The sequence below is a fragment of the Meles meles genome, chromosome X (genome assembly GCF_922984935.1).
Source record: "Meles meles chromosome X, mMelMel3.1 paternal haplotype, whole genome shotgun sequence".
Taxonomy (NCBI): domain Eukaryota; kingdom Metazoa; phylum Chordata; class Mammalia; order Carnivora; family Mustelidae; genus Meles; species Meles meles.
Window position 1 is genome coordinate 102469954 of NC_060087.1, and position 27933 is coordinate 102497886.

At 48.4% G+C, this 27933-nt stretch overlaps 1 protein-coding gene across 2 annotated transcripts in view; it reads right to left on the reverse strand.

Moving 5' to 3' along the window:
* TMEM255A (transmembrane protein 255A) overlaps window positions 1-27486 on the reverse strand; it is a 49805-nt gene extending 22319 nt beyond the window's left edge. Inside the window, exons 1-7 of one of the 2 annotated variants that reach the window (XM_045994427.1) lie at window positions 27290-27486; window positions 20456-20598; window positions 11239-11301; window positions 9098-9187; window positions 3690-3758; window positions 2458-2529; window positions 1975-2063 (exon numbers count right to left, since the gene is read on the reverse strand). In XM_045994427.1, the coding sequence (XP_045850383.1) occupies window positions 1975-2063; window positions 2458-2529; window positions 3690-3758; window positions 9098-9187; window positions 11239-11301; window positions 20456-20598; window positions 27290-27347 (584 nt within the window). In that variant the 5' untranslated portion in view covers window positions 27348-27486. The remainder of the gene's footprint in view (window positions 1-1974; window positions 2064-2457; window positions 2530-3689; window positions 3759-9097; window positions 9188-11238; window positions 11302-20455; window positions 20599-27289) is intronic. The other variant, XM_045994428.1, reaches the window with a different exon arrangement.
* Between the last annotated feature and the right edge of the window lie 447 nt (window positions 27487-27933).

Sequence of the window (27933 nt, forward strand, 5' to 3'; positions counted from 1 at the left end):
GGCCTCCCCTCTTATCCATCTCAGGCCTGTGGTGCTGGCCAGCTCCCAGACCCCACCCCCCACCCCACCCCCCGTCCCCCCACCCCAAGCCAGGAAGTGGGAATAGAGAGGTAGCGGACCAGAGGAGGGGGGAGAGCAGGGAGACAGTGAGAGAGAGAAGGAAGAAGGGGAGAGAAGGACAGCAGTAGGGAAAGGGAGGCAAGGGGAGAAAAAGGAAAGATAGCAAAATAACCCCAATTCCCGTGGGACCTATTTTACATTCCTTTGATCATTTTTGGAAGGATGAGCTCAGGAAGTACAATTATAGCCAGCCTCTCCATCACCGCTGCGAAGGAGGGAAGTCCTTTACAAGTGTTAGTTATTATTACAACATGAATAATTGAACCTCCCAGATAATCCCCAAACCTCATTTGAGTCTTTAAGTTTCTCTTCCTCCGCCCGCCAAACCTTTTAACGAAATGAGGCTGGTACAAGGGAAGGAGGTAAAGGGCTTGTGTGAGTCCCGCATCTCCTCCGTGCCTCTAGTCCGCCAGGTCTTGATTCTCAAACCAGAGTGATGGGCCCCCCCAATACCAAGAGGAGGGAGTGGGAGTGAGGAGGGGGCTGCATTGCTCTGATCCTTCTGGATCTAGCTCCAGCCAGGCCCCCTCTGCCAACTCCCTTCCTCTCTCCCTCTCCAGGCCCTCAGCGCCCCATATTCCACACTCTAGCATTCAGTGGCTTATGGGGTCTGGCGTTGAGTCCAAATTGCTTACAGGGTCAAGTCCAAAGTCATTCCCATGGCCTGTGAGCTCTCTGTGGTTGCTTCCTACCCCCTGTCAAACAGGCCCCACCCCACAATTGCTGGGAATGCCCTCCCCACCTCTACCCCCTTTTGGTTTGTTTCCTAACTCCCTACTCATCCTTTAAACTTCAGCGCCCACATCACCTCCTCCTTGACACTGTCCCCCAGCAACTCTGAGTTCAGTCATTTGGGTAACCAGGGTCCCCAATGTGCCCACTAATCCCCACTCTACTTATCACACTCTGGCATATGTAATCAGTCATCCACACATCCCCACTAGTCTGTGAGCTCCTCAGTGGTAGACTTTGTATTCCTACCCCCTAAATATGTTTTGAAAGAAAGAATAAGTGATGTTTTTGCAATTAGAGGGCAGAGAGCCAGGGTGGTTGTGACAGGACTAGCACCGAGTCTGCTCGGTGCCACAGGGCCTTTGCACTTGCTGTTCCCACTGTTTGAAATACTCTTTCCCCAGGTATCTACTTGGGTTGCCCCCTGCCTTCGTTCAGGTCTGTGCACAAATGTCCCCTCCTCAAAGAGACTTTCCCTGGTTACTCTGTCTCACATAGGACATAGGCTCCTCACCTTGTCACTATCTATCTACCACCCCTGGCTCATTTTTTTCTCAGACCCCTGATGAACCCTTGACATATTATATATTCGCACGCTATCGGCTGTTTTCCCTAATAAAATATCAGCTTCATCAGGGTAAGGACTTTTATTCTATTTGCTACTGTATCAGCAGGGTCTAGAACAGGGCCAGGCCCAGAGAAAGGGCTCAGTATCTATTTGTGGAGTGCTGTTGAACTTGGACTTAAGACAGAACTGGGTTTGAACCCCATCTCTACCATTTTGAGTTCTGTGTGAACTTGGGCCAGGTGTCTGCTTCCTCTGAGCCTCACCCCTCACTCTCCACATCTGTAAAATGGAGATGATCATCCTACATGCATCAGAGATGAGGACTAAATGAGATCAAATATTCCATAGCACTTTACACGGCTCCTGGCACAGGGGAGGCAAGTAACGCTTATTAGCCAAAATCTGTTGACAGACCAACATCATGCATTTCTCTGATCTGGACAGCAGTGTGCCCTTGCACTCTGTCCTCCCACCCCCCTCCCCGCCTCCCTGGCCCTTATAGTCCCCACTGGGGTCAGACAGTCATTCCCAGAGCCTGGCCGCTCAGCACGTACTTGCCACAGTTGTAGAGGTCGCAGCAGAAGCAGGTGTTGCCCCGGATACGAGGCGTGCAGAATCCTCGGCTGAGGTGAGGGCAGTTCACCTGAGGGCACACACAACAGTGAGGGGGCGGGCTGGCGAGGATAAGGACATGACCCTCCGGGACTGGAAATATGAGTTAGTGACTGATGGAGACGGCAAGGACGGTATGGACAGCTGTCAGATGAACACCCCCGCATGGGAGAGGGATGGGGCTGGGCCCTGGGCTGGCTGAACTTGTGCCTGAGACAAGCCACCGAGGGGTCGGGGTCGATTCCAATCCCGGCCACAGCCCTCAGTGCCCCATCCCTAAGGTCAGAGATGCAGAGGAAGGAAGGATGGATGGAAGGACAGATGGAAGAACAAATGACAGTAGGAAACAGGACAGGGGGGGAAGGGGTGCCAGGGGACAGGAGCGGGGAGAAGGGGAGCACATGCAGGCTGAAGTACGATAGTACCTCTCTAGCTGCCTGGGTAAGGTTCCTCATAACCCTCGCGGAAGGAGAATTTTTGGTTGAGGAACTTATGACCTTATATAGGAAAAATAGGATTAGGGGGAGCAGGGTTACAAGCAAACCTATGGAAGTCATTATTAATATTTTCACAGTCACCAAGTTAACATAAGAAAGCGATCAGCACGAAATCAAGAGAACATCAATGACATTTTTACACACCTCGAGTTTGCAAACAATTTAAAAATAAGTTTTTCCATTTACCATCTTTCAAGAACTTTTCCAGACTCCCTTCCCCATATGGATGCAATGAAGTGCTTGTATGCGGACACTTTTTTTTTTTTTTTATATCTGGTCCTTCATGTAAATGCTCACTGCCTTTTTGATAAGCTCTCAGCACACGCGCCTTTCTACTCCTCCCTTCGAACCCGAGGATAGTTAGAAAAAACGGTGAATTTGCAATGGGGGGAGAGGGGGAGCAGGTGAAAGGCAGGGCCATAATAGAAGTATTTGCCCTGGTGCCTTGGGAGGAAGGCCGTCACTTTGCTGAACTCCAAGGGCACCATTCAGACAGTACTTTATGTCGAATGGCAGTTTCATGTTTGAGGGCTCTCTGGGTTGGGGGGCAATTATTATGTGTTCGCTGAGCAGGCAGTGGGTTGGGTCACTTTCTGAAAGTGACACGGAGCTGAGCTTCCCCTCACTGCCCACTGCCTCTGGTTCTGCGTGAGGCATGGAAGAAGGGAGAAGTTGCCATGCAAAGTGACCCAGACTTCTCAATGGCCCTCATTTGGCTTCCTGACTTGTCTTGCGTGTGGGACTCAGGCTCTGCCTCCCTAGTCCAGACCCCGGGCTCTGGTGGGGCTCCTGATTTTCTTCCAGCTGGCCACCTAATCCAAGCAACAAAACCATCATCTGCAGAGCCGGGGGCGGGGCCTGCCTTGGGGCCTGAACTCAGCTGTCCCTCTTGGGATGGAAGCCACACACTGAGAAGCTGCCTGCTGGGGTCACGGGGGCAGCCTGTGGCCACAGAGCAAAGTAAATCTGATTAGGTCTCAGGAGGCTCCAACCTATGACCGTGGCCTCATTAGCGCTTGTGCTCTGACCCACTGAGCAAATCAACTACAGACACCTAGTGGCAAGCCTTAGGCCTGTGAAAAGGAGTAAAAGAAAGGGGGTTTCAGGCAGAACAGAAGACCCTCCTAAAAGGTAAAGCACGCAGCCTCATTCGGGCTCACCTCCTCAGCCTCCTTCTGGGATGTCTTGGGGACATAGTGGCACCGGTTAGCGTAGAGTGGTTTCAGATCCTGGAAAGGGAAACAGCAAACCAAAGTGTTTGGGTTTTGGAAAACAAAGGAGCAAGTGCTCTGACTGGTTATAAAACATCTGAAAATGCGCACACGCGCGCGCGCTCACACACACACATGCACGCACACGAGCAGGCAGCGGGTCGGGTTCGTTTCTGAGAGCGGCTCATCTATGGAGCCCAAGAATCTGAGGATTAGAGACAAATGTTCTCATAACTGCTTTCCACCGGGCCACTTGGTTAATGAGAAGTTAGGAAATTGACTGAGAAATCAGTTCCTTGAAATTTTCTCTCTGGTTTTCTTTTATTTCTAGTCTCCAGCTTCCTGCGCAGAGTCCCCAGGGAACAAGATGCAGCACTCTTGCAACATGGTATTCCCAAAAGGAGGAAGCCCGGCTCCCAAGATGAGATCTCATTATCACCTGAGCTCAGGAAGCAAGCCCCAAGGGGCTGAGCAGCTGCTGGGACTGCTGTAGATTCTAACTCAGCTGAACAATGAGCCATTTTCACTCAACTACACAGATTAGATGAAGACCGTGACCTCTGAAAATACCGCGAAAGCCCAGAGACTAACATGGGGCTCAAGGACAGTTGACTTACCCTCCTGGCTTGGCCAGCTTCCTGGTGAGGGAGCTCTCCGGCATGGGGGTTGGGGTAGATCAGACAGACACGATGCAACGCTGCCTGGGAACTTGCAGGCAGGGGACGCTGTTCACTTTTGGGGTGATGCTAAACATCCCCCAAGGGGTAGGAGTCTTTGGCCAAAAGCAGGCTAGGATGGGACAAGCAGTTTCTGCAAAGCGACCCGCAGAGTTTGGCCAAAACACCCTTCCTCCTGCCCCCCCTTTTCTCACCATTTTCAATAACCCTGGTGGTTGATTTTCCCCACACATGATTGCCATCTGCAATCATGTTCCTGGTACCCCAGGGCCTCCAGCCTCCCAGCCTGCAGCCCCACCAAGGACCCAGGACTTTCCATCAGCGGCTTCTATGTGAAACCTCCTGTCTGTCTAATGTTGGCTTAGGCTAGAGTCAGACTGGAAAGGAATGAAGGTTCTCGTGCTCGTACGCAGCAAGGTTTATTTTCCGTGCTTGGAAAATAGCAGAGGCCCTTATTATCTTGGGGAAGGGGAGGCTTGAAGTGCTGGTCATAGCCCTCCTGACTTCCCGGTTCTGCAGAAAGTGTTCAGCCACCAACTAAATGAAAACAGACACGTTCACACGTGATGGTTGCCCACGTGTCGCACTGAGACCCCAATCGGGAGGTAGGAAAAAGTCACTCAGCTCAGGCTCGGCAACCTTTTTAATCTGACGGGCTACCAATTCCGAGTGAAGAGACAGAAATGCAAATTGCTTCATGAGCAATAGTGAGTGGTACTCTGTGCCAGGTCCCCTCAGGGCGGTTCCCGCCCATCGTTTCGTATGGCACTCAGACGAAGCCTGAGAGGGAGGCTGCTGTGACACAAGAAGGTAAAGCAACTTTCCCAGCTGGCTAATGGCTGTGTTAGCGGGAGGGGAAGGGAAGGAAAATAGGAGACGAGAGAGAGAGAGAGAGAGAGAGAGAGAGAGAGAGAGAGAGAGAAGGAACAAGACGCATTTAGAGGGGTGTGTAAGAAGGGTAGGTCTTGAGAGGAAATGCACATGCCCCCCCGCCAAGAAAAAGAACAGGGCAAGATGGCGCTGAAGGACTCCAACAACAGAAAAAGCTGGCTTAGGGGCGCCTTGGCCATCACAGCAGCTAGAGCATGCAACTCTTGAACTCGGGCTGTAAGTTCGAGCCCTATGTTTAAAATCTTTTTAAAAAATACATTATTTATTAAAAAGAAAAAAAAGAAAAAGAAAAGGCTGGCTTTAGCCCACCCAAGCGGTGCTAGGGTCCAAAAGTGCCTTTCATTCAACTGGCCAATAGATATCGCCATCTGTCAATCAAAGCCTTCTTCCTCAAAATTCCCTGGGTGTCCGTGAGGACTGGCAGATATCACAGGACAGATACAGCATAAGCAGGAAGGTTTTCTTAAAGATTCATCCAGGCTTACCCCAAATCTCCGAGTCAAAAGCCCTACTGCAGGCCACTAATGCTAGGAAGTACTGAGGGCCTGGAGTCAGAGACAGGTAGGCAGTCATTAGAGGAAACTTCCAGTAAATATAACTGGAATTTTCCCCATTGCCTCTGATAGAGGCCAGTGATCAAAAAAACATGAGGAGGATCAAGGAAATGCAAGTCAAAACCACAATGAGGTACCACGTCCTTCCCACCAGGATGGCTAGAATTAAACAGATAGTAAGAGTTGGCAAGGATGAGCAGAAATTGGAACTCTCGTACATACACTTCTGGCAGGAACGCAAAATGGTGTGGCTATTTTGGAAAACTGTCGGTAGGTCCTCAAAAGGGTAAACATAGTTACCATACGACCCAGCAATTCCACTCCCAGGCATATACCCAAGGAAAATGAAAACATGAGACCACACAGTACCTGAATGCTTACAGCAGCATTATTGGTAAAAGCGACAAGTCAGAAACAACCTAAATGTCCACCAGTGAATGGACAAACCAAGTGTAGTATATCCATACAGTGGAATATTACCTGGCCATAAAAAGAAATGAAGCACGTGGCGCAGTGCAATGAGCCCCGAGAATATCACACTCCATGAAAAGAAGTCAGGTCACAGAAGACCATAATATATATGATTCCATTAATACGAAAGGCTAATTAATGTAGGGAAATCTACAGAGAAGAAACAGTAGCCTAGTGGTTGCCTAGGGCTGAGGGGAGGGCATAGGGAGGTGAGAGCCCAGACTATGGGGTGTTGAAAACCTTCTAAAATTGATGTGGTGATGGTTTGCTTGTAACAGTGAAGATACTGAAACCTGTTGAATTGTACACTTCAAATGGGCAAATTATATGGGATGTGAACTATATTCAATAAAGCTGTTTATTTATTTTTTTTAAAGATTTTATTTATTTGACAGGGAGAGTGCACAAGCAGGAAGAGCAGTGGGCAGAGGGAGAAGGGGAAGCAGACTCCCCGCTGAGTGGGGCTCCATACCAGGACCCTGGGATCATGACCTGAGCTGCAGGCAGATGCCTAACTGCCTGAGCCACCAGGCGACCCAATAAAGCTGTTTAAAATAAATACACATCAGAAGTGGGAGTAGGAGGGAAAAGGAGGAAGCCATTTTAGCACATGATGTCGTCAAAATCTACTGCAGGCTTCTTGGCCACTAGGCCTCTGTTACCATGGAGACTGCCTCGGAGTGATTACTCCTTGTCAAATGGGGATAATAATGTCTGCCCTACATATCTCACAGGATTGCTGTGGGTCTCAAATGAGATAATAGATGGGAAGGCACACTGAAAAGCTAAATGCACTCCACAAAAACAAGGCATTATTGTTATGAAAATGGCTCCTGTTGAATGCAACACGGCACCCATGCTGGGATCGGCGGTAACCTCACTGCACAAATAGGTGTGTACTCAGAGGGTAAGATGCAGAAATGCTAAGACTTGTTACGTGAAGGTCGTAGGCTTGTGGATGTCACAAGTCCCCCATGTATCATTTTTCTTCTTTCTAAGAAGAAAAAGACGAAGAAGATGGCTGCCCTCAGCTAAGATCAGAAGGGTTGGGTCTGATATCAGGACCTACATTTAAATTCTTTTTTTTTAAGATTTTATTTATTTATTTGACAGAGAGAGAGCACAGGTAGGCAGAGAGGCAGGCAGAGAGAGAGAGAGAGAGAGAAGAGGCTCCCTGCTGAGCAGAAAGCCTGATGCGGGACTCGATCCCAGGACCCTGAGATCATGACCTGAGCCGAAGGCAGCGGCTTAACCCACTGAGCCACCCAGGCACCCTAAATTCTTGACCCCGAAAAGAAAATTGGGCCAAGAGCCTCTATCTCCCACCCCTGACTCTGCCCCCTGCCCAGAAATGACCTCCTGAGTCACCAGTTGAGAAACTCTTTGTGAGGCAGCACTGACCGCATGAGTTCCTCTAATCTTGGCCAACGACAGACTGACTCTTACGCCTGAGAGGAGGGTTCAAGAGCAAGTTGGAATTGAAATAACAACATCACAGATCACCCTTCCCCAGATCCAACCATACTCAGGCCACTGCCTCAGGATGACCGGCACTATTTGCCAATATCATTAATCCAGAGAAGCTTCAGGTAATACAGGTTTGCTCTAAATTGGCTGTTTTGGAAAACAAAACATTTCCAAGTAGCTCATGAAATGTTTTCATTTTCTGAACAGGAGTATCTGTGTCTTTCGTTGGGACCCAGTAAGTTGCCGTGGCTTGCGTTTGATTTTGGTTTGTGAGGGATCAGGGTTATGCTCTGACCGCCCTGGGACGTAGGCACTTTTGCTTTTGTGGGCCCCTCTCTCCATTAAAAGATAGCGAAAATTAGATTTTCTTTATTTTAATTATATCTAATGACTGCTTTGGTATAAAGACAAATATATTTATATGTGAAAACTTCTCCTTGACCTAAAAACTCATCCCTTTTCTACTGATTTGAAAAAAAATGATAATATTTTTATCAAACCCTAGAAGTACCATGGGTCATAAGCATTGTGCCCATTGTGCCTAATGGACAAGTCAGCCCTGGCAGAATAGTATGGAATCGTGTGGAATGGAAAGCACAAAAAGAGGGGCAAGGGCTCCTGTGGAGAGCCACATGGGAATGCCCTGAACCCCAGGCTTCCTCAGAGAAGAGCCCGAGTTTGGGTTTCAGGAGTCAAATGAGACTGTGCTTGAGAAAGGCACAGCTTTGAGGATTTGGCCCCTCAACTCCAGGACTGGGCTCTGAGTGGAAGCTTCTAGCCCTATTTTCTCTGGACCCCAGTCACATCACTCAACCCCAACCCCTGTTATAGGGACAGCAAGGTTCAGGAATCTGTGAAGAGGTGACTCTGTGCTCAGGGTTTATTCCTGCTGCTACTGAAACCTCCAAGGCTCTCAGAATTCATACGCCTTCCCGCTTCTCCCTACCTCTTTGCCCCCAGCGTCCCTTCCAAGCCGTTCCCCCGCCCCAGTGCCCTTGCCTCTGCTTTCCAAATCACACTTTCATGTCAAAGGAGGTTCAGGGAAGCCTGTCCTGGCTACTGGAGTCCAAGAGAAATGGCTCTGGCACTTAGAGTTCATATCCCCAGCTTCACCCCGGTTCTCTAGATGACTGGGGGGTGAGCGGCGTCCTCAGCTTGTCGCTCAGCGACTTGAGACAGGGATCCGTTTTCCCCCTCTCTGGACCTGGCACAGCCCTTAGCACACACGCCCTGCACACGCTCCGTGAAGTCTTGCTCTCTGGCACGCTAACTCTGACCCAGGGCTGAAAGTACTCACAATGTGTCTGGCAGCAAAGACCCCGTCGACGATGGCACAACAAAAGGCCGCGATCACACCGAAGCTGATAAAGACGATAGAAGCCACCAGCTGTGGGGGAGGGGGGGACACAACACAGGTGTCTGTTAGCCTTCCACTCTTGCTGCTCCCAGATACTACAGGATCCCCAAGAGAAAGCCAGCCAAAGGCAAACTGTGGCCGGTCGCCCCACGGGGTGTTTTTTTTCAATCACCCAGGATGAGTGGGAGCCGGAGGAGGCTGGGTTAGGGGCCGCCGAAGGCATTTTTTACATTTTCAGGGCAAGCTAAGAAATCCACTCTGTGAGTCTGTGAGCACCAGATCAAGAGGAGGCTTTGCTGATACCGAGCATACTGTCTGCGGAGGAACATTCTCTCCCTGTGGATGAATTTGACTGTGTGTCCCTCCATCCTCAGACTCAGAACAATGTTGCACCTTTGACATCGCGTAGCCCAAACCCCTGTTTTATTTACTGTGGGGTTGGAGGCTCAAAGAGTGGAAGTGGTGCGCCCGGGGTCCCCATCCAGTCTACAGAAGAGCCCGGTGCCCACCAACTCCCGGGGCCAGCGTTCCTCTCAACCCCTCACTGTGGGCAGCGATGGAGATGGGGACGATTCTGAGTTCCCACACAACCCCACCTGGCCTTCTGTGTGGTTGAGGAAGGCACATTCAACTTATTAAGATTTAAATACCGAAGACATCTCCCAAGGATGGAAGTCTCTGGAACCGATCAACTCTGTGTAGTACTTATGAAAATTTTTAAGAAAAAGTTCTGCTTGCACCAGACTGCCCTATACTCTGATCATGTTAGATAACAAATTTCCCTAATAATCTGTCTTCTGATACAAGGGAGATAGCACAAGCTGATGTGGGGGAAGGCGCTTCCAGGGTCGGGGGTGGGGGGTGGAGGTGGGGATAGGTGTCTCCTAAACCCACCATCTGCCCAGGGTCGATCCTCAGAAGGAGACAGAATCAGTCCTTTTCTTCCTCGAGGTGTTTGTTGGGGGAAAAAGGGGAAAGAGCACGGCATTAAACTGCTCTCCAGGGCAAAATCAAATCAAAGTCAAGGCTACCCTAAGGTTCTCCTTCTCAGCAGGCTGGGAGGAAATACTTCTCTCCTTCAGGATTGTTCAGAAGCCTCTGCCCATCAATCTCACTTCACAGCGCTACAGAGAACTGGTAAATAATGGATGAACGCTGTCGTGAAATTGGCATTATTAGCTATGCGATGATCAGCCCTGCAATTAAAACTCCCCCGTTATTTTGAATAATGTAAGCCCAGAGAGCAAACAGGACTGGCGGGAGAGGCAGGGAGTCCAGGTGAAATGGAAGAAGAGAACGCTGAACGCTCCCCTGAGGGAATTCCCCACATTGCTGGGGGAGAACAGACGGTTGGAGTCCTCTGTTCTGGAGCTATTACATTATCTGATTAAACTTGCTGTTAAATAGACCCCATTATCAAAGTCTAGGTGCCACAGAGGCTTGTGCTGGGGGAGCCTAATCAGCGCACCATCTGACCACTGTCCAGGCATCCTGATTTACAAGCATCTAAAACTGTAATATTCTTGCAATTCGGTCGGTGCCAGGAAATCCAGCAGCTTGCCCTTGTGGGCCCCCATTAGGACATAGAACTTTATAAGTTTTGCCTCCTGTTAATCTGCTCGTTCTTCCTTCAAACCTTACAACACACTTAACTTCGAGCTCTGGGTAATGGGAATACGTTAGGTTGGCTCGCTGTTTTGTCTTCGGCGGGCCCATTTGTTCTCTTAACTGAAGTCTCCTAGAGGGTAACATCCTAAAAGGCAGGAATCCTCTGCAAAAACTTCCCGCAAATGTATGCATCAGAGAGGGAGGAGGAAAGCAAAGGGCAAGATCCAGAATATTCTATCCCTTTCACCTAAGGAGACTAACCAGGGCACCAAGGAAGTGTTGGGCAAGACGGGAACAAGTCCCATACCACAGGGTCACTTTAGAGTAAGTTCCTCGGGGGCTGAGGAGAAAAGGCAAAGGGGCATTTTCTTCTGTGGCCCGACCTGGGAAACCTTAAGAAGCATGTTAGTTACCCATATGAATATTGAGCTTTTCCAGATGAAGAGTACGATTCCATAGCTATGAAAACTTACCATCTGCCGTTTGTTCTCAACGAGGTTTGATCCGATGATTCCAAGGAATGATCCAAAGCCGAGCTGCAAAGCAACATGGCAAACATATGGGAAGGTGATCAGCCTGCCCACGCAATGGATGGGATTCAGGACAACGAACAAGGTCTGATATGACACGTGCAGCTGTTACACAGATACGACGTGTTCAATAAAAGTATTTCTCCCACCATTTGCCCATTTTTCCTTATAGAAACGAATCAGACCTAAGAAGAAATTCATGTGCCCAAAAACTCAAAGCAAAGGTCAACCAGAGCTTTTCAGAGTCTGCCTATTTCAATGTCAATATCTATTACCTAGCGCGTGACTGTAAGACTCAGTAAGAGACAGATAATGGTGAAAAGCACACGTTATAGTCTGATCTTCATTTTTTTTTTTTTTTGGAAAGGAGACCGTCTACTCTGATACATGGAATACAAAGTAAAGATTTGAAATAGCAATTTTTGATGCATCCGGCCCACTAATCAAACCCAGGAAGTGCTTTAGAAATCAGCAAGTACCTTAACCTAGACTTAAAAAAAAAAACAATCTTATTTTTTGAAAGCCTGTATTTGTGGCTGACCCACTGCAATTTATGTTAGCACTTATTCACCTCTTCTTCCATCTCTGCTTCATTTATGGACAGAAAGCATTCATTAGAGGGTGAACAGAAATGGCCGTGTAAAGCCCTAAAAAAACAATCTCCCTAAATGGCTGGAAAGATGGCTCGCTGTAGCAGGTCCCACTATCCTCTCCCTTCTGCCATTAGTGGACTGAGTAAGCCAGGCTCAGCTGCACACGATCCCTAACCGATGGCTGTCGGTAGGGATAAAAATGGAATAAGTAAAAAGTGGTGAGCACGGACCAATAAATCTTAACACAAGCTCGGTGATGTAGTTACAGGTCTCTTTAGCCTCCTTGATGGGCCAGGTTTCCATCTACAGCTTTACGTGGCTCACAGGGACATCTATTTCCATCTGAGGTCCCCCACGCCTTACAGCTGAACTTGGAAATCTAATGGACTGAGGGCGGGGCAGGAACGGGGTGGGGCAACATGGGGGCACTGAGTGCTGGTCTCAGAAACCCAAGAATGAAAGGGCATGGACGGAAGGGATGAATACAAATTTCCAAGGACTCATTTGGCCACTCAGCCAGCAACACTTCTTGGGAAATAGACGCCGACGTGCACGAGGGTATATCCCACGCCCCCCAAGACTCTACTGAGAACATCCACACTCAACAGTTAAACTCCGCCCACCTCACCGACGGCTCTTATTTTAAATGTAATTTAAATGTCTTGTCGTAAAGTATACTGATTAAAACCTGGTTCTCACACCAGCCTGGGTTCCTACCCCAGCTCTTTCACCTTTGTCTGTGGGATTTTGAACAGACGGATTGGCCTCCTGCAGCCTCAGTTTCCTGATCTGGGAAATGGGGACTCTAGCAGGGGCTACCTCATTGGACTTGTGCAAGCATGAACCAGGAAGATACATTCCAAGAACTTAGCACAGTGCTTGGCACACAGTAAGTACTCAGTACATATTGTTCCCGTGGTTTTTACTATTTTTGAAGACATTTACCTTTTGAGCAGCTCTAACCTCATTTGAGCTGGAAAATCCTATCATTGTTTGCTCAATTTCATAAGAGAGCTTCATGTTTTCCCAGGTCCCAGGTCAGCCAGTGACTTCATCCAGTTCCCTCCCTTTCTCTCTGTTCCAGTCGAATCCACTCTGATTCATTCGGTTTTCTAATATTCACTAAATACTTGTGTCAGATAATTAGATATGACCTCTGCCCTCCAGCAGTTTGTAGTCCAGTGAAGGAGAGACGGACTGTGGGTTAAGGACCACAGGAAAGGGATAAAATAGTGCTATAGGAGAAGATGATCTTTCATTTTGTATTACATCCCTGGCCCCACTATCTGTGAACTGTGTGACCTTGGACTAGTCCTACCCACTCTGTGCATCAGTATTCCCATCTATACAATGGGAATCACAGCTAACTACCACATGGGGCTGCCGGGAAGATGAAAGGAGATAAAATATGTAGTGTGATTTCTACTGGGTATTTACCCCCCCAAAGACAAAAATACTAATTCAAAAAGATCTATGTACCCTACATTTATTGCAGCATGATTTAGAATAGCCAAGATATAGAAGCAACCTAGGTGTCCACTGATAGACAAATAAGTAAGGAAGACGAGGTGTATATACATGCAAGGTGTATATATATTACTTGGCCATAAAAGGATGAGCTCTTGCCATTTGTGGCAACATGGAAGGACCTAGAGGGTATGATGCTAAGTGAAATAAGTCAGACTGAGAAAGACAAATACCATATGATTTCACTTATATCTAAAATCTGAAAAAAACTAAACAAATGAGTGAACAAACAAAAAGTAGCATCAGACCTATAAATACAGAGCACAAACGGATGGTTGCCAGAGGGGAAGGCTGTGAGCGAAGGGGAGTGGGAGATACAGGTTTCCAGTTATGGAATGAATAAATCATGGGACTAAAAAGCACAGAGTGGGGAATATAGACAATGGTACTGTCCTAGCATTGTATGGGGACAGATGGGAGTGACACTTGTAGTGAGCGGAACATAATGTACAGAGAAGTCGAATCACTATGTTGTACACCTGAAATTAGTTTAACATTGTGTGTCAACTATACCCAAATTACAAAAAAATTTTTTAATTAAGTGTGTGTGGGGGGGGTACCTGAGTGGCTCAGTCGGTTAAGCATCTGCCTTTGGCTCAGGTCATGATCAGGGGGTCCTGGGATCGAGCCCCGCATCAGGCTCCCTGCTCAATGGGGAGTCTCCTTCTCCCTCTCCTTCCTGCTCCTGCTCTCTCTTGCTATCTCTGTCTCTCTTTCTCTTTATTTAAAAAAAAATGAAGTATGTGGTATGAGTTGCATAAGGTAGGATGCTAAATAAGTGGTAGTTCTAAGATTTCACAAAGGAGGAGGCATTTTAAATGGGGTCAAAGATAGGTAGAGTTCACCAGGCAGGGAACTATAACATCTTTTGAGTCATGGCTAGAAGAACTCATTCACCTGGATGGCAGGTTGATCAACTCACCAGTGTTGCTAAAACTACTGTACATATGAAAGACATCGAATTTAAAGAAGCATGTGTCCTCCATTTTGGTCACAGTAACGCTATGGAAGTTTACTGGAGCTGATGCCATTCCCATTTGATAGACAGGAAAATGGCGGCCGAGAGAATTGTATGGACTTATCCCCGCTTACAGCAAGTTAATGACAGGGCCAGGACTAGTCCACAGGTCCCCTGACCAACAGCTGGTGTTCTTTCAGCCACACTGTGCTGCATTTGTGGTGCATTAGTAGAATAGCGACCTTCGTCACTGCCCCTCCCTCTCCAGGAAAGAAGTTTCCTGCAAGGAGGGAGTGAAAAGTCCTATTTGAAGAAGAGCTGAGGGGTTGAAAATTAAAAAGGACAAATCAACAGAACTTCCTGAAAGTGGGCAGTTGCTTCTAGTCAACTATTTACTCTCCTGAGGCCTCAGAAAGGAAAGCTCTGTGGTCACCCCTTAAGAACTGCATGGAATCACGGGAAATGCAGACCTTTGGACCTCCATCTTGATTCCCCATTACCTGAATAAATAACAAATTTGCTTTGTTCTGGCTGCCCTCCATTCATTGAAGAAAAAGTCAAACCATTAGAAATCAAAGTCAGATTTAAGGGCTCTTTTTGGACTGGGCCCTGTAACTTAGGCTGATTCCCAGTCATTGCGGCAGACACCCAGCTCTGACGCTCAGAAGGATTAGTCATTCAATACGTGTTAACTGGACATCTACTGTGCAGTCCCGCACTGTGCTAGATCTGTGATTTGGAGGCCAGAAGTTGGGGGCAGGTATGATACCACAACCAAATAGACTCAACCTCAAGAAGCTGTAATTAAGTAAACTGGTCCACAATTTCTTCCCATAATCCTGAAATCCACAAAGATGTTAAAACCAAAAGGTTGTTTTGTTTTTTGGTAACTAACTTGTTTTGTTTTGGTTTTTGGTGGCAAAACCTTGGACTGATGTGAGATTATTTTATAATCTTTATCCACTTAGTATAAAAATTCACAGTTTATTAGAGAAATATGAAGGAGCTGCTTATGGGGGTGGTTCTCAAGACCTCACCGGGATGTTAGATAACATAATATATGCACTGTATTATCTTTCTAAAATAAAAAAAAGAAGTCTACATTTTCAAACACATTTGGCCCAAGGATTCTGATAAGGGATGGTGGACCTGAATAAATAAATCCAAAGAATATGCCATAAAGGGGGATGTAGGTATTTTCTGGAACCATGAGTAGGAGAACTCTATGGTAGGGAGTTCAAAGATGGTGGACACCACTGTGGACCCATGGGGTTGAAAAAAACGTCCCAGCCATGTCTCGAAGTTGGCATAGAACAGAACGTCTGGATCAATAGAGAGAGAGAGAGCTGAGGGAGGACATTCCAGACCAGGGCGAACAATGAAAACCACAGCAACAAGGCAGAAAAACCCAAGTTGTGTTCAGGGCCAGGAACTGACAATTTTGGCAAAAGAAGGGGAATGGGAGAGCGCCAAGGGCACCTTCAGTGAACCCTGAATGACAATGGTAAGGAGGCAACAGGAGCCAATGACAAAACTTGCCGGCATTAGACATCTGATTGAGCAAACCCAGATTCGAGTCTCATCTTTGAAATGGACTTCCTAAGGTAGGAACTTTATTTTAGAATGCTCTTATATTTTAGAAATATTTTCAACAAGAGGTGGACAAAATTTCTGCCCAGTCTACAACAAACCACAAAATCCCCCTATCCAGAGCTCTGTACGTTTCCTTAGCAGTCAATTCTTTTAATCTACACTTTGTTGGATTTATCAAGGGTCCTCACATGTGAAGCTGAAGCCACACTTGCCTAAAGAAAGTTTCTGGGCTATTGCCTCAAATGATGCCTGTTGTTTCAGTCTCCTACTCTGCCATGGTAACTCTGATATAATTTTTCAATTCTCTCACACACACACACACACACACACACACACACATACACACACACACACCTTGGAAAAGGGGCTGAAACTCTTATTTTTTATTTTATTTTTTCCTGAAAGGAAATCCAGGCTGGTATGGGCCTTAACCGTACGTACAACAGCTGGGGAGAGGGTACAAGAATGAAAGGATTTCCACGCTAATCAGGTGGCCAACCCCATCTTGTGGGTTGCTGGGGAAACACATTTCAAGGCCTCATTCTCCTGGATCTAAGGTTAAAGCATTACAGAGAAGGAGCAGGCTCTCTCCCTCTGGCCCTTTTCACTTTATACAACAACAACCGAGCCCCCTGTTTTTTTAGGCCTCCGGTTGCAGAAAGCTCATGGAAAACTTATTCAGGAATGGAATACGTCTCGAACATTCGAGGACAGTAAAAACCATAAGCCAGTTTGTCTTTATCGGTTTTCATTTTTTAAAAAATCGCAAAGCTTGTACAGATCGGCATGTCTCTAAAGATGCGTGTGTGTACGTGTGTCTTAGGATGATGGTACCACATTCTAGCTCAGAGAGAGTGGCTTAGGCTCGATTATAACGCACCTCACTGTACAAAGGCATCTCACTTGGCAAAATTCATATGCCCTAGAAAAGTTTCACCTGAGTTTGAGCTGTGCAAATATAATTACATTTTAAAATGCCTGAGATCTCAATATTTAAATGGGTTGTATGTAAGGTAACTCTTCTTTTAATCTAATAACAGCTCCCTGATTTGTCTGTTTCAAAAATTTAAATTCTTGCGTACTGTTAACACATTTAACCAGCAAATTAATTGGAGAGAGCAGAAAGGAAGTTTAGGATGATTCTGTGGTGGGTTTTTTTTTTTTTTTTGAGTTAACCCCAAAACAGCAGAGCTCCAAGTAGCCTGATATTTTTCACATTTCTATACAAGAATCATTTATATTCCAAGTGACCAATCTTAAAATGCTCTACTACGTTCATTCGGGTTGGCTGAGCATATTTTAGTTCTTAGATTTTAGTTCTCCCGGTTGTTGCTGGTGGACTCGAATTAGATTCTCCTGGGACTATTTATTAAAATGCAGATTCGTGGGTTGAGCCGCTGCCTTCGGCTCGGGTCATGATCTCGGGGTCCTGGGATCGAGTCCCGCATCGGGCTCTCTGCTCCGCAGGGAGCCTGCTTCCCTCTCTCTCTCTCTCTGCCTGCCTCTCTGTCTACTTGTGATCTCTCTCTGTCAAATAAATAAATAAAATCTTTTTTAAAAAATGCAGATTCAATGTGTATTACTTTCTCAATCAAAAGTTAGCTCATCAAAAGGAAATTCAGGTTCCCCGCCCCTACCTGAACCTGCTGGATCAGATTCTCTGGGGGGCAGGCAGCTGAGGTCTGCATTTTTCCCAGCTTCCCCGGCTCATTCTTATGCACACCAAGGTAGAGAAACCATTGGCTTAGAGTTTATAGAGTACCAACCTCTCTGATAACCAAAAGATTCGATTCGTGAAAGCACTCCATTTCCGGATAAATCTGGATTTCTCAGGCCTGAGTCGTTACTGTATTTGTTACCATGGGATCTGACCTCAAATGCATTTTTCCGTTTTTCAATCTGCAATCTTCCCCATTCATTTTCGATAATTAAAACCCATTTTAAAAGAAACAATCTACAGGAACTCCGAGAGCACCTTTTTTAAAGGTTAAACCATGGGGGCACACTGTCCTTTAGGGATGATTCTCCTCTTAACATTTCTATGTTGGCTTTCAGTGAAACACACAAACACACACACACACACACACACACACACACACACACCCCTCACTGCTTCAACTTCCTGGCTAGCAGAACATCAGGTACCCGAACAACAACAATCACAACAATCACTCGTCCTCCTTCCTTTGTTAATGTACTCTAACCTAGCCACCCACGGGCCCATATTCTACAAAGAAGGTTCACAGTCACCATTCTAGAATAGGAGTTCCTACTCTTAAACGACACACAAAGTACCTTTTCCTCACCCATGGAGAGTCTGAATCTTGTCCTGAGCATTTGCTCCTCCATTAGAAATATTCTATAAAGCGCTGCTACCTGAGGCACACAAAGTCATACAGACCCTATATAAATTGCCTTTCCAAGCCACCAAAGTGCAATCTTACCTCCCCTTTCTTCCTCACCGCCCACCCCCCTGCTTGTGTTTAAAAATAAAACCCAATTCTGCTGACAACTGGCTTTCTTGCCTCACCACAGGAAGTGGACTGGGTGAGTTCTCATATCACATGTTTAACAGAGGGCACTGAATGGTGTCTGTGGGACACCTGCCGTTGGCCGGAGGGAGCCCTGCTGGCCCAAGGGCCAAGAGCGGGGAAGGAACTTACTGGGCAGCCTTCAGCTCCTGGGAGGTGGGAGGCACAGCCCGAGTCTGGCTAACCTGGGCTATTGAGGAGGCTGACTGTGGAACCCGTGGCCTAGGCAACCGGCGTCAGGCTTGGTCACTCACAGTGTGGGCTTGTCAAAGGCATCCATCTTTAATCCTTTCCTCTCCCTTGACTTCCCTCTCCCACCCCACCTCTCCAAAAAAAGAAAAAGGGAAAGAAAAGAAAAAAGAAGAAAACCAACAACACAAATACATCTGACCTCTTTGCTGTACTTAAAAAAAAAAAATTGTCCTAAACTTCCTTCCCGCTCTCTACAATTACTTGCAAATTATAATTGGGAAGTCACACGACTGATAGTGAACTGTGACCCAACCTCTAGACTTAGGCTTTTGGGTTCAACAAGCAGTGTGTGCCGATCTGAACGAAGTTCATGTTTGTTTTTTTCTTTTCTTTTCCCCAGATTTGTTGAGGTATAAATGGCAAATGAAAGTGTCTATGTTTAAAGCATACAACACGACGATCTGGTAGAAAATGAGGTTTTTGTATATTAAGAGCCCAGGGGTTTCCAGAGCGGATTGCGTGCACCCCGGAGATGGATGGGTAAAGCAATTCTCTGATTTATGGAAGAAACTACCTGAACTCTCATTTCCCACTTATTGTTTATCTAAAATGGTAAAAAAGAAATTAAGCCTTGCAAATTTTCAAGAAACAGACGGTCACTGGCGCCCCCCCCCCCCCGCCCTCGTGAGATGCCAAGATACTAGCAGCGACCAGTTGCTGCTGACGGGGCATTTAATGTGTATTCGGATTATGTGATCTAGTAAACCAGTCCCTACAAAATGGGCAAGTGCTTTGGAAAGGCCCCTGCTAAGAAAGCACAAATTAAAGATGACCCTAAGAATGTAAGCAGCAGCGAGCCACAAGAAAATGGCAGAGCTGACACTTGTCTCAGGATGAGCTTTTTGTCAGCCACGTTGTGGGACTGACGTTAAAAAACAAGGATGGCACCTTCTACGGGGACAGATGGCAGCGACACTTGTGGTGAGAGCAGCAGCATAATGTCTAGAAATGCTGAATCACTATGCTGTATGCCTGAAAGTAACGCAACACGGTGTGTCAACTCTGCTCAAATTAACAACAACAAAAAAATCTTCAACCAATGCCAATGATAATCTAGTCATATCTGACATGTAGGCCCAAAACAGTCAAAATCATCTAGTGGGGTATTTCAAATAAGGATCTATAGCCACTATCTTTCATGTTCATTCTTTGAAATTTTAGTGTTAGTATGAAGGTATTAAAATTATTGCTTTTTAATCTAATCTTTAGGATTTCCATTTTTGTATGTTTTAGGCACATGCCTCAAACTTACGAATGAATAAATACATACATTTTAGAAGTAAATATTCTTTGGAGATCAGTGCTGTCGGTCACAGAGCATCAAGCTGTGGTCAGATTTCAGGAAGATCCAGGGAGCCCCATTATATATAGGAGAGCAGATGCCCCGAGAGAAAAGGACCTTAGGCTAAGGTTTAACACTGCTAGTTAGTAACCCTTCCTAGACCGGAAAACCAAGGTCCTAAAGAATGAGGTGACTTGCTCAGGATCACACCACTATTCTGGATAGAACCCCAATTCTTCTGATTTTCAGTCTAGTGCTCTTCTTAATGGGCCCAGAGTTGCCTCTCTAAACACATATAGGGAAACCTCAAGGAGGAAAAACTGAGCAAACACTAGAAACTGGAGCAGAATTGAAAACCGTCAGAGTAGAACCTGAAAGACGAGCCAGAAAGCCACCAAAACCTACCTATGCCTTTTATACTTACAATAACTCCCGGGTAATAACCTCCGACGGTCACATTCTGGGTCCTGGTGGTGGCGGCAAGGCCCACCGTGAGAATTAACACGGACACAATGAGCAAGGTCACGGTGACGTAGATGGAGTTTCGTTTCCTTCGATTGAAGGCTCCTGAAAGCACACAGAGAAGCTGAAATTGCTCATTTCAGCCAGAGAAGGAATGGACTTAAAGGAAAAATCATTAGGAAGGTCTTCCTTTCCTACTTCAGCTGGTCGCTGAGGTTATCTCTGGGGAGAGGAATTACTGGGAAGGGATGGCGTTCAGTTTTTTTGCCATCGTCAGATGCCACGTTTATAATTTAAAAAAAAAAAAACCATATTTCCAGTTGGAAAATGAACAACAGAAGAAATCTTACCAGTTACATAAAAATGAAACAAAAACAAATGTGGGGGCTTTCGGCATTCTGTAAAAGATGTGTCATACCTACTTAGTAGAGTGTTTTTTTAGGCTAAATTATGAGGTGTATGATAAATGGGAAGTGTGCGTGTGGAGATATTAAATGAAAATATCTTAAAGCTAGTATGCGACCAAGAAGGGTTTTTTCATAAGCTGAAGATAGGAAATTTCATTTGCTGTGTAAATATCACAACCAAGCCAGGTACTGGGTTTTTTTTTTTTTCATTTATTTCTGACATTTGCCACCTCGTGTATAAACTTTAAAATGGTGTGTTGGCGAGATCTGTCACATAATAAATGTGTGTAATAAAGTAAGTGTTTGGAGGCCATTAGTCCACAAAGATATGTATCAGGGGAGGTAGATGGGGAAGATTATAACTTATACACATTTAGGCTTATGTGAGGGTGACATAAATATAAATGACAAGAAACCCGTTCCACTCAGTGCTTATCAGACACGATAGCACAAACCAATATTTTTTTTGGAAAACAGGCTTATTAAGTCAGATAGAAAAATGGTACCTAGACTCACTTTTGAATTTAATTAAAAAAAAAAAGGAATCAAGCACCGCCCCACACTCTGCCTGCATTTCTGTGGCTTGAGGAAAGGGACTCTCAGCGGGAAGTACCAGGCATGAGTTCCCACCTAGGAGTTCTATAAACAGAAGCAAAGGGGGGCGGGGGGGGGGGGGGGCGTTGGTGGTGGGAGAGTCCAGTTCTCTAGCGAGAAGGATGAAGCAGCGGGGAGCCTTATGATGGGGTCGCCCACCCATGCAGCTTGAGTGGCATTTATGGGCCTAAAGAGTCCACTAGAATCTGCTCCCAGGACCTCGTCATTCTGAAAGGCCTCACTGCAGCCTCAAGGCAGCAGCTGCCTTTGAAGCCGCCCAGACTGCACCACTGGGAGGGAGGGGAGAGGGGATGAAGGAAGGGGGAGGGAGGTGAGACAGCGAGCGAGACCCAGGCCGGGTAGGGGAGGGAAGGGCTGTGGCCCGGCCCCGCGCAGCCCCCAGCCGCTCTGCCCTCCTGGTGTGGACGCAGAGTGCCAGGAGTGCCAACCCTGGGTTCGAGCCACCATCCATCTTGTCTTCCCCAGTGCGGGCCCCGCCGAGGGCTCCAAGGGAGGTGGGAGGGGCTGGCGGTCTCCCCTGACGTCAGCCTGGAAAGTGAGGGACATGACTCATCAGGGTCATTTCTAATGCGATCCCGTTCTGAGACTATTTCACATTGAAATGTAGAAGTAGCCGGAGCGGTTATAGGCACCCACAGACTATGAAGAGCCAGACCTCGACCTGGGAACAGAGGTGGGGAGAGAGGGGAGATGAGGCTCCTCTCCAGTGGGGCCTGAGTCCAGCCTCCACGGGGAAGAGCATAAAGGACCACTAGTGACACCTGTGACATCAGGGCCCTTCGTGAAAGATGGCTGTTTGGGATGCAAATGGCAAGCTGGCTGGTGGAAATGCTCGGAGCAGGGCTGGGAGAGGCGGTCTGGAGGGGTGGGGCAGGAGAAGGGGGTCCCAAATTTATTTCCTGTTCACCTGAAGCTTAGTTATCCTTTGTCGGCATCTCGAGGGGCCCTAAATGAATGTCTAAACCAGGGTCCTCGAGTCTGTTTGATGATGGGTGCTTCTCAGTGAATCTGCGAGTTGGTTTCCGCAGAGGGGCTCTAACCTAAACCTATCAACATCGCCTCCCAATTCCACCTGCCTTCTCCTCTCTCACCCCATCTTAGGGCTCCCCTGCCTCAAATGAACAAAAGACAGCGAGGGAACATCTGGAGACACCAAGGGTATCTCTGTGACACCAAATGTGTCTCAACATCTCACACGGAAAACACACAACTTTAGAGACTAAACGGTGGGAGGGGGGAGCGTGTGTACGGTCTTTCTAATTTTTTTCAGTATCACTCGCCTGCTCTTTCCCTGCCAAGTGGCTTTAAATCCTGTTCACAGCTCTTGGGTCTCCTTTGCAAATATCACTCCAGCTCTTAAAAGCACAGGAGCCAGGTCAGAAAAGTGACTCAGCAAACCACATGGTGTCATTTGAAAATCTATTTTCCCCCCTGCTTTAGAACCTGAATTGAGAATCCAGTCAGTTGAGAAACTCGGGCAAAGATCCTACAGATTGACAGGGGCCTTGCCTCCGGATAGGATTTGCTTTGAAAATTCCTAAGAAAACTCTCATCACTAGGTTGAACAGCTTTTCCCTGTCTCCTTCACATCTTCTCCCAAGTCACACCCTCCCCAAAGTCACTAGAAGGAGTATAATTGTGTAAGATGAAATTATTTCTAGTGGAACCTGGGGAGTTGACCATCATAAGGAACCCCGGAGAGGGGGCCGAATGCTTTTAAAAAGTGAAGAATCACCTCTCCATTTACCTTTAGTGTCAATTCGACTTAAAAGTCACATCTACTTAGAACAAGACACACCTGTTCTCTGAACGTGTGGTTCAGGCTTCTAGAAGGTAGCTCATTGTGTCTGTTCAGGACATTTTCCTGGGTTGTTTCGTTTTAGAAGGGAGCCCTACTCTTATTAGGGTACAATTTGGGGCCTGCCTTAGATGTGCCCATGAACACAGGAACATCTGATTCTGATTTTGTCTACTTAGTCAACCCACCAAAAACCTCCGGCGGATACCATAAGGTGCTTAAACAAAGCTGGAGGTACTTGAAAACGGTGCCTATAGCAGTGTTTGATACCTAGCGAGCAGTCAATACTTGTTGAATAAACAAGAGGCAACATATCAGAACCGTTTCCCTTCTAATCAAAAAGACGTGGGGGGGATTGTATGAATATAAGCTGTGTTCATAGAAATGATTTTTTAAAATAGGGCACACCTGACGGGGTCCCAGAACTAAAAGGCTTCTGGTCCCCCGGTACCAAATACCCCCAGTGTCTCTCACTGGCCTGCCTACTTGGCGCCCAGTACATTTCTGTTTAAAGGACAACAGCCACCCCTGCAACCAACAGCAGTGGGAGAGTCTGAAATCCCGTCACTGGCATCGCCTGCCCCCCCTCCGCCCCCAGCAGCCTCCCTGCAAAGCTACTGCAGCCCTCCCTCTCTGCAGTGCCCCACCCCCACCCCAGATTCCCCGTGACGCTCTAGAAGCACCCAATTATTTGCTGTCTCCACCCTTCCAGATACAGCCTGGTCCCCCCCCACCTTGGTCAGAGCCCCCACCCGCACTGCAGTCTTTGAATGTGAGTCCCTCCCTTCCTCTAAAACCTGCTCAAAACTCACCTCCTCCAAAAGTTTTTCTTCCCAAGCCTACTGTATTCTAATCGCTCCTTATTTCATGTTCCAGAGTCCCTATATGCTTTGCTCAGTACACATGTTAACTGTAACTGCTACGATCACCGTTGTAATTGTGGGTCTGGTACACAGCCCACACGATAAATCCAGCTCCAGGATGATGTAGCTGACAAGAACGAAGGTGTGGGCTGCCAGAAGGTGGGATGACTGTCTCTGCTTACTCATGTTTTACCTTGTGCATGTTCTTGATTACCCCCTTGATTATAGGGTGTAATGGCTATCAGAGTGCAGCCAGGACAAGGGCCCAATAGCCTGTCCTGTACACTATGTTGTTGATGACTGACTAATTTGGGGGGCTCGTCTTTTGAACCAATTAGGCTTTGCTTACCTGAGTCAGCTTTGGCACACAAGGAGGGTCCTGGGAAGTCCCCGCCTCGAGCAGCCGTAAACAGGTGGCTGCCCACACAAGAGCCTCAAGACTCTGCCAATCTCCCAAACATTTCCTTAAAGATGCTGATATCCCGCACCGCCCCCGCCCCCCCCCCCCTTCGCAGTTCTTTAAACAGAGGCGCCCAAGGCCGCTGGTGAATTACACGTGTGTTATTTGGGAGGGAAGGAGGGCCCCGCTGTAGTAGAGGTGCCTCAGCGCCTGGGGGCGGTGTTGCAAAAAGGGAGACGGGGTTGCTGGGAGGGGGATGTAGGGGCGCTGTTCAAATGACCATCTTCATATTGCCAAGTGCCCCCTCTGCTCCCAGCCTTGTACTAACTGCTCATCCCCAGGCAGCCAGCAAACGTAGCATGCAGGCACCTTGGTGCAGTGTGTGTCTGTATGTTTTAAATGTTATTGTTTGGGCTGCGGTTGTGTCTTGCCTGTAGGGGGAATCCCCTCAGAAATGCTGTCCCTTGGGGGCTGAAACCCTAACCCCCACCTCCACTTTTCCTCCCCCGCCATGCAAGGAAAAGTGGCGTTGCCAGAGCTGAGTGGGAGTCGCTCCTAAACAGCCTAGACGCTGATTCAGGCCTGGGTTGTGCGGGCCCCGAGCCAGGGAACTCCGGGGAGACTCCCCTGTCCAAACTGTGGAAACCCAGGGTTACCACTCGACTCAGGAATTTGCTAGTGCCCTCGGTCTGCGGACTTTACAAAGCGGGAGGCGTGGAGCAGGCTCGCACGTCTGTAAGGGCTCTATGATCCTCCTCCCGCAGTATCGAGTCTGGGCTGGGCGAAGCCCACTCAGCTTCTTGTTGCGCAGACCTTTCGAGAAACCCAAGACTGGCCCAGGGCCCCTAGGAACCCAAGAAAGAACTCTCTTCGTCTTGCTCCCAACCCACAGAGCCGTGTGTCAAGCAGCAACATTTAAAGCCCTGGACCCCTAACCGGCCCGCTCCCCTACAGGCAGACGGCCCGGCGCGAGAGGCCCGCGTTGCAGGTGGTTGTGGCCCGCGGCTGGATTGCGTGCTTCGGGCCCTCGCACTCTTCCCCCCACACCCCTCCCTGGCGCAACAGTCTGGTGTCGGGGAGCCAGGGGCTGCGCTGGCGCCACAGCTGGCCAAGGTGAGGAGTGCATTCCGTGTTCCTGTGTGCGCGCGCGTGCGTGTGTGTTTGTGCGCGCGTGTGTGTATGTGTGTGTGTGTGTGTGTGTGTGTGTGTGTGTGTGTGTGTGCCTGCGCGCTTGTGTTAGACAGCTGGAGGGAATCTGGTACTGCTGGGTTCTGGATTCGGACCCAAGTCCTTGGCCTCATTTGGACCACGTTGCAAATAACTAGACCTTAAAAATAAAAAACAAACAAACAAATTCTTATGCTGAATATGCCAAAGCATTGAATATACGGATCTTCCCACCATCGAGGAGATGACACTTTCTGGGGCCCCTCCGGTGAACGAATTCTGTTGAGACCCAGTCTTCCGCAGGCAATAGAGAGCTCACATAGGGGGTTCGACCCTCCTCCCGCCCCCTCCTCTTGAGATGTTCCCGCAAATTCACCGGAGACCTAAGCAGATTGGATAGCAGGAATTCTGGACGGAGGAAATTTGCAGAATGTAAAGTATGTTGGCAAGAGATAATTCGATTTGGTTAGAGTGTATCCGAGGCGAATTTTAAGATTAGGTGGGATCATGGTTTGACAATCCCCTCCCGCTCTCCCGGGCTCCAAATTAATTTCTCCGCCCAGTGAAATCATAGGGTTTGGGAAGGTGCCTGACTAACAGCTGAGGGGGACTGGGTTTGTGTTTTGTTTCTAACTACCAAAAAGCAGCTTCGAGGGGCAGCCAAGTTGAAGCCTAGAGGTAGCTGTCCCCAGATGTGATGAGGAAAAGTGTTGAACCAAATCAGGCTAGTGGGTCCCCCCCTCCCCCTCCATTCCACCCCGAGAGAGAAAGCGCGACTTCAGAAGATGCGCGGGCTCGCTCTGGCTCTTTCTTTCTCGCGCTCTCACTCGTCCCCCCCCCCCCTTTTTTTCCACACTCACGCATTTTTATTCCGTGCATTTGGAGCAGAATAGGAATCAAATTCAAGGAATGTTGATCCTGCTGCTGCAGATGGCAGGGCTGGGCTGTCTTGAGTGATTCCTTAGGAATTCCCCTCCCGCCAGACCCCCTCCTTTCTCCCCCCCCGCCCATCCCCCAGGGTTGCGCAAACCCCCCCCCCCCCCTTCAGCGAGGTGCAAGTCCGCCCCCCGCCACCACTGCAGCTCTGAATTTCTGGGCACCTTCCACAGAATTGGGAGGGGGCAAGGACTCTGCTTCTCCTAATGTCTTTAGTCGTGAGCTCTTAGAAGTGACGGGGACTTTGCAAAGAGGGAGCGTCGAATGGAAAGCGAAGGCGCAGGTTGCAGGGAAGTGTTTTGATCCCCAGACAGCTGGAATTTACCACTGGCTGCAAGTCTGTCGGCACACGCACACAAACACGCACACACCCGCACTCTGGGGCAGGGATACTCCGACGCAAGCTTGGCGCTCGCATCTCCCCGCGTCGCCCCCGCCCCCCGCCGGGCCGCTCCCCTGGGGCTCTGGTCCGCGACCCAGACCCTGGGGTGCGCGGACCCCCACCTAGCCCCGCTTCCCGGCTCCCGGGGCGGCCCGGGCGCTCACAGTCCAGAGGGCAGTGCACTCACCCCTAGCTGCCGCCGCCCCTAGGAAGGGCGGCTGGACTTACCCATGGAATCGGGCAGGGACATGTCGCTGGACCGCTGCTGAGTCAGGGACTGATGCATGGTGAAAGCTGCCCTGTGGCCCCGGCCCCTGAAGCTGCTTCACGCGCCCCCGGCTCAGGGCGCCCCGCAGAGCATCCTACTCCGCGGCTGCTGCTCCCCGTCCCTCCGAGAGCCGAGAGAGACTGCCTCCGGTTGCAAGCTGCAGCCCAAGTGCCGCCTCCCCCTCCCTTCCCCTCTTCTCCCTCCCTCCTCTTCTGCCTCCCTCTGCTCCGGGAGGCAGCAGCATTGGCGGTCCGAGCAGCGGCGTGCGCTTGCGCAAGACCCCCCCCATCCTCCCCCCTCGGCCCCCCCATCCTAGTTATCCACCTCCCAGCCTCCCAAGCTAGACAGGGAGCCGTTTTAGCCCCTTGGGGCTCAGGGCTGCGCAGAGAAAGAGGGGGAGGCTACACCTGGGGCCAATCGGCCTTCTCTGTAGTTTGGAGAGAGGGTCTTGGGCAAACGTCCTGTTCTAGGATTTATAATTGGGTAGGGGGCAGAGTCAGAGGTTCAGAGCTGATGAATACACACACACACACACACACACACACACACACACACACACACGAGGAGCGCACGCGCGAGCACACACACACATTTGTGCAGGTTT